The 7,035-nt window shown below is 43.7% G+C and overlaps 1 protein-coding gene across 1 annotated transcript; it reads left to right on the top strand.

Annotated features, from left to right (window-relative positions):
* The first annotated feature begins 2,485 nt into the window (after window positions 1-2,485).
* Window positions 2,486-4,095, top strand: LOC138683594 (uncharacterized). Its single transcript, XM_069775579.1, is given in 2 exon segments — window positions 2,486-3,521; window positions 3,524-4,095. Coding segments are annotated over 2 exon segments (1,608 nt in total).
* Window positions 4,096-7,035: the final 2,940 nt, after the last annotated feature.

The raw sequence follows: 7,035 nt of genomic DNA, 5'->3' as shown, positions 1-7,035 counted from the left end.
ACACTCACATATAACACACTATACCACACTCTTAATTCTGATTTGTGATACTTTCAAATACACAAAATATCTCACAAAGATACACATATACTCTCAAAATTCCTTGGAATCGGGACTCAAACCCAAAGTTTCCAAAATGCTTTTGAAGCTGGGACTCTAACCCAGAATCCTCAAAAGTTGTGGGACTCTAACCCACTCCCGAATTGTCCAACCCAGCAATAGCTTTCGCTTATGTCTTACGGGCAGACGCCTAGGCTTTCACTTCAGGATCCTTTAGTCCAACCCTGCGCAGCTTTCGCCGCGTCTGGCAGGCAGACGATACCGGTGGGACTCTAACCCACCGGGGGGGACTCTAACCCCACTTAGTGGGACTCTAACCCACTATCCTTTATATTAAAAAAGAAGTGTCTTGCCAAAATCCAGGGGACGTCGCAAAGAGCCTTATGGATCGGGGATCGATGGGTATCCCCGAGAAATCCTCGGTGCCGGCAGGGACCGATCGGGTCCCCGACTCCTCCGGTCTCTCTCAGCGAGGTCCCATCTGGGTCGCCAGAAACTGTTGCCGAAAAACTCGGAATAAAAAACTTATCAACACCAATTTAGTGTAGATAAGCAGACACTTCTTTATTGACGGCCGGGTGCGCGGGCGAGTCCTCTCACGAACCACGCACACCTGAACACCAAAATCATACACCTTATATTAAACTTATTCATACATATTCATTAGCTTTCCAAGAAATGTTATGCATATTCATTAGATTTCTGGGAAGTTATTAGCATATGTAAATGTTCTTTACGCAGGCGCAGTGAAGCCCTCTGGTGGTCTTCAGGAGCCCTCTGGTGGTCTTCCATAGTCTTCCTCACTTTGTCCGATAGTTGACCTTTCATGTGATTCTGCGCAGTATGATTTTCGCCATCATGTATTAGATTTACATAAAGTATATTCAATGTTAATTCTTGAATTTAGTATTTCTAGTGATTGGCCCTCAGTCACACCACCTTATCAATATTCTTATACTAAAACAATCGTTGGTTAATCTCACTTAACTCTACTGATTGGAATTCTCGTTAATTAGATCGAGGTAAAGCTTTACCAAAGCTTCCGTGGTTAACTGATTTCAGACAGTACTCGAATTCTTATAGTTACACATAATACACTTTCTTAAGTAAGTTCCTATTAAGTTGAAATTCTGACATCTGTTATCTAAGTTCTAAATGTTCCTACTAAATGATTTTAACCAATTCCTTCGGCCTTGGTACAGGGCTACACAGGGGATTTCACAACAGCTGTTAGTTGTTGGTTAAATACAATATATAATTTTGCTAAAATATTTCTTGTAGTTCCATATTCCTATTAAAATTAAATATAATCAGTTCTAACTAATAACAAATCAGTAACACTAGGGAAGGAGCATCGGATAAATACTCGCTGGATAATTCCATCATTTTAATTTTCTGTATAGCATTAATCTCTTTTGCCTCAGAGAGGCAAGTTTTGTTTCTTTTTGTTTTACAGAAGGACTCCGAGGGACGAATTATGAATCACTTAATTAGATTAGTAGTACTTTTTTGTATCTCACCACTAATCTGTAGCCAAAAGAATACAGAATGGCCACGGTCCCAAGCTATTGTCCAGTATACTTGGAGTATGGGACAGTATCCCAAAGACCGTCTCCCAAACTTAGCCACTGTAGTAATGCATGATTCTGAAGTGTACCACCCACTTGAGTGGGGGGAATGGGACAAGAAAGACTGGGTCCGTGTCCTGACTGGAACGATTGGAGAAAAAATCCAAGTGGGCTGCAGAAAGGTGGAAGGATGTCTTCATGAGAAAGCCTCTTCAATTACGATCTCTGGAAATCTATTGGACCCTAGTTCCAACATCACTGCGAAACTCTGTCCTACTACAGCATGGAGGTGTAACAAGCAGGATTCTCTCATTACGTGTTGCCGTCAAAAGAATGTCGGTAACTACTCCCTAGACCCAAGTACCACTAATGTTGAAATCACCAAATCCTGTATTAAGGAACAAGGAGATTGTTGGTATAATTTCACTTTGACCAAGTCAGTCTATGTGGTGTGCGATTGGCGATCTAATCCACCGACAGGAGGGCTATCAGGCCTAACATTTAAATTCAAAATTAATGCTGTAACTAGGCCTCTAGTGATGCTTGTTGCAGTAGTCACGCACAATGGCATAGATACCCTTTTCACGCTAACTGACAAAGATGAAGTTATACCCTCTTTCACAGTGGTACAAGGAAATAACATTACAATAAGATGCAGACTGATCACTTTAGGGACTAACCAGTGGCTGTTGTCAAATATATTACCAAAATGGGAAAAGGTAAATGTAAGGGACCACGAGTTGATTGAATCCACAGACAGTTATGGAATTGGACCACATGGCCCTATTTTGTTGTGTCAAAATCAAAACCTAGACTGTTGGCTAAATTTGACTGCTGTACAATACTCTTATAAAGTTATGTGTCGTAAAAATAACACTAAATACTGGAGAGAATTTAAAATAGATGTTGTAATACCTACTACTCAACCAATTGTCGTGCTTAGCCCAAAAACCTTTGAAATTGGACCATATGTGATCAGAAATACGGGCCTACAACAAATGTTGTTTAACCCGGCATGGTCTCTCAAGCAAGTTGAATTGTCGTTGCAGAACAATGTTTCAGACATTCAGCCAGCTTGCTCACCTTTCCTAAGGACCTCTTACGAGGGATGGACAACCTGGCTGCAAAAACGAACTCTTCCCATAAGAAGAACACGGAGAGACCTAACCGGTGTTTTGGGAACAGGATTGGGAGTTTTAAATAGCATCGATTCGGAAGTAATAATGAACAAGTTGGCTACCTCAGTTAGTGATTTGGCTAAATTACAACAGCCTTTGCGATCTTCTTTATTGGCTTTAGGGACTAACCAGTGGCTGTTGTCAAATATATTACCAAAATGGGAAAAGGTAAATGTAAGGGACCACGAGTTGATTACTGATGCACTTGGGGTGATCCAAAATAACCTCTCTTTGGCTCTCAGTTGTATCCAGGCTCAAATATGGACGCAGTCGGTAGCCGCCTCAATTATAAGAGAAGGTGAAGAAGGTATCCTCCCCACTGAAATTCGGAAAATAATTTGGGACAGTGCCACTGATTTTGAGAAGGAACTCCAATCCTGGTGGAATCTGGTGAACTTTACTTATGATCCCGTTACAAACCTAGCTACAGTTTTTGTGCTTACTATATATAATGCTACCATATACCCAATTTATCCCATTATTGCATTAGGGTTGAACCACAACGGAACTATACTCTGTCCCTCTGAGCATAGAGTATGGGCCCGAAAGGTGGATGAAAAATGGCAAACTGTTAATTTGGAATCTTGTATTGTACGAGAACAACAAGGATTTGTTTGTGAAGGTAATGCAATTGAGGCGCAAGATATTTGTTTAGATACTGAACAAAATATCTGCCATTTTGAGATTCATCCTAATGAAAACCCTGAAACAGTACTCATATCGGCAAAGGCTGTGTATGTTTGAGGACTGTTTGTGACTCTCTATCTGTAGATGAGGTAGTTGTAGAGACTAAAAATCATTCAAATTTCTGTGTTTGTAATTTTACTAAGATTGTCGGATGTGATTTTTCCTATTCGGCCCCAGTCACATCCCACCAACTTTTGCAATCTAACTATATGTTGACTGATGAATTGTTACCTATACCCATTGGAATGAATCTCACTTTGGTAAAACAGTTATTACAACACAAGGATTTGGTTGAGATTTTGGGAAAAATTAGGGAAAACGGACAGAAAACCTTAATAACTGTTCATCATGATGTGAAAGAAATACACCGAGTTTTAGAAAGAGTGCAAAAGGATGCAGAACATAGATGGCGGGACACACTTTTCGGATGGTCGCCTACTGCTACAGGCATCCTGAACACGTTGTGCCACCCCATCGTGGTTCTCTTGATATTGGTTTTGATCAGTTTGGTTTTGTCAGCAGTATTGTATGCCATAACCTGGAAAATGATGACTCGGTTAACACGTTTACATATAATATGCTTGATGTCCCATCCAATGTAGACATCCCCAAATCAATTGATAAACAGTTTTGATTGTAATTGATATCACTGTAATTGCCTTTCAATCTTCTCTCCTTCTCTTTCTCTCTCTTTTCTTTTCCTTTTCTTCTTTTTCTCCTTTATCATGCTACCACCAAGCGGTCCTGACGACCATGTTGAGCCACGGGGTGGTGTAAGAGTCGGTCAGAAAATCAGCATTGTCTCAACATTGTCATCAGGAACATGAACAGTACATTACCTGACAATGGCCTGTTTGGAGCGCAGCGGCCGGTCCCAAGGACGGAATAGGCGGTACGAGGTTCCTGGAAGGTACCTGACTGGAACCGTTAGAGATAACCGCATAGCTACTGTCAAAAAGGATGAATTGCCACTGTTGGCATAACACCGACGAAGAAATCATGAACTTTAGACGAACTTTGCTTCATTATAATAATACCAAAACACACCTCCTGGTCGAAGGCTACCCGCCTCCAAGACTAACCACGCCTCGGACACTGACCCCGCGCCTGCGTGATAGCCTCGCTTGAGAAGGGCGGAGATATGATAATTGTATTCTGAGAAGGGTGGAGACTCCTGAGGCAGAGGTGGAGCAAGGTGCGTTACTAAGCATAAAAGATGACTCTGAACAACGGAAGTTGGAAGCTTCCCCACCAAGGACCACGACGATCGACGACGCAGCATCAGCTGGACCAGGGACCGATAGGACATCGTGAGATCAGCGGTGGTAGCTATAACCCCTCTTTCTCCTCTCTCTAAACTTAACTTTACTTTTCTCCTTTCTTTCACCCATCTCTAACTATCGCGTGCCTCCTCACAGGCAATACAATAAAGTTTTACTGTGTGATTACTGCTATCCCCTTTGGTGTTGGTCACCTTAATTTTGCACTTTCGAGATCGTAGCAAACGAACCATCACGAGTCCACCAGGTGGACCGTGACAGAACCCCCGTCAAAAATGTTTTCGGTGCCGGCCGAGTCCCCGTCGAAAATATTTTTGGCGCAGGCCCAGCCCCCTTCAAAAATTTTTTCGGGGCAGGCCGAGCACCTGTCAAAAATTATTTCGGTGCCAGCAAGTCCCCATCGAAAACTTTTTCGGTGCTGGTCAAGCCCCCATCGAAAATATTTTTGGGGATGGCTAGAGCCCCAGTCATAAATATTTTCGGTGCCGGCCGACCCACCTCAAAATTTTTTTCGGAGCCGGTTGAGCCCCCCTCAGAAATTTTTTCGAAGCCGGCCGAGCCCCTGTTGAAAATTTTTTCAGGGCTGGCTGAGACCCCGTTGAAATTTTTTTTGGCTCCGGCAGAGCCCATGTCTAAAAGTTTTTCGGGGCCTACTGAGCCCCCGTCGAAAACTTTTTTGGTGCCAGCCGAGACTCCTTCGAATATTTTTTCAGGGCTGGCCGAGCCTACCTCGAAAATTTTTTCGGCGCCAGCCAATCCCCCTTTGAAACGTTTTTCGGAGCCATCCGAGCCCCCTTTGAAAATTTTTTCGGCGCCAGCCGAGCCTACCTCGAAAATATTTTCGGGGCCGGCCGAGTCCCCATCGGAAATTTTTACAGTGCTGGCAGATCCCTGTTCGAAAATATTTTCGTGACCGGCCAAGCCCCTATCGAAAACTTTTTCGTGGCCGGCCGACCCACGTCAAAAGTTTTTTCGGAGCCCGCCGATTCCCCCGTCGGTAATATTTTCGGCTCCGGCCGAGCCCACGTCAAAAATTGTTTTGGTGCCATCCGAGACCCCTTCAAATATTTTTTCAGGGCCAGCCGAGCCCCCTTCAAGAATTTTTTCGGGGCCGGCCGAGCCCCCGTTAAAAGTTTTTTCAGGGCCGGCCGAGTCCCCGTCGGAATGTTTTTCGGGGCCGGCCGACTCACCTCAAAATTTTTTCGGAGCTGGCCGAGCCCCCGTGTCCTGGTTTCAGCTGGGATAGAGTTAACTGTCTTCCTAGTAGCTGGTACAGTGCTATGTTTTGAGTTCAGTATGCGAAGAAAGTTGATAACACTGATGTTTTCAGTTGTTGCTCAGTAGTGTTTAGACTATAGTCAAGGATTTTTCAGCTTCTCATGCCCAGCCAGGGCACAAGAAGTTGGCACAGGATACAACCAGGGCTCCTGACCCAAAGTGGCCAACGGTGTATTCCATACCATGTGACGTCCCATCTAGTTTAGGAACTGGGAAGTGGGGGCGGGGAATCGCGGCTCGGGGACTGGTTGGGTGTCGGTCGGCGGGTGGTGAGCAATTGTCCTGCGCATCATTTGTACATTCCAATCCTTTTATTACTACTGTTGTCATTTTATTAGTGTTATCATTATCATTATTAGTTTCTTCTTTTCTGTTCTATTAAACTGTTCTTATCTCAACCCACGAGTTTTACTTCTTCTTTCCCGATTTTCTCCCCCATCCCACTGGATGGGGGGGAGTGAGTGAGCGGCTGCGTGGTGCTTAGTTGCTGGCTGGGGTTAAACAACGACAGTCCATTTTGGCGCCCAACGTGGGGCACGAAGGGTTGAGATAACCACAAACCTGACCAGAGCTTGTTAAAACAAATTTGTTCTAAGCATTCATTATGTTGATTTATGTGTTCTTAGAGTTGTTGCTCTGGTTTTTAAAGCTCTGTTATGTATCACCTCGCTTGCTGTATGGAGTTCCTCTTCTGCTGCTTATCATCCGTGGGAGGTGGATTAAGGTTTTCGCTTTGATGTATGGTATAACACTGGTTTATGGTATGATAAAGTCATCGGCTGTGGGATTAATGCGGTATTTGCACTTAGCATTGTCACCTTTATACTGCGGGAGCCATCTGTGGGAAACTATTAATAATTATACCATTTACCTTTCCTCCATGGAAAACCAGTCTATGGGTGGGGTACCTTTCTTCCCCTCTCCTTTCTCCTTCAGTCCAGTTACAAAGGTGTTTGAGAATTTTGAAAAATTTGAGTACTCCTG

The sequence above is a fragment of the Haliaeetus albicilla genome, chromosome W (assembly GCF_947461875.1).
Source record: "Haliaeetus albicilla chromosome W, bHalAlb1.1, whole genome shotgun sequence".
Lineage (NCBI taxonomy): Eukaryota > Metazoa > Chordata > Aves > Accipitriformes > Accipitridae > Haliaeetus > Haliaeetus albicilla.
Note: the sequence above shows the minus strand (reverse complement) of the source record. Positions and strands in the feature narration are given on the sequence as shown.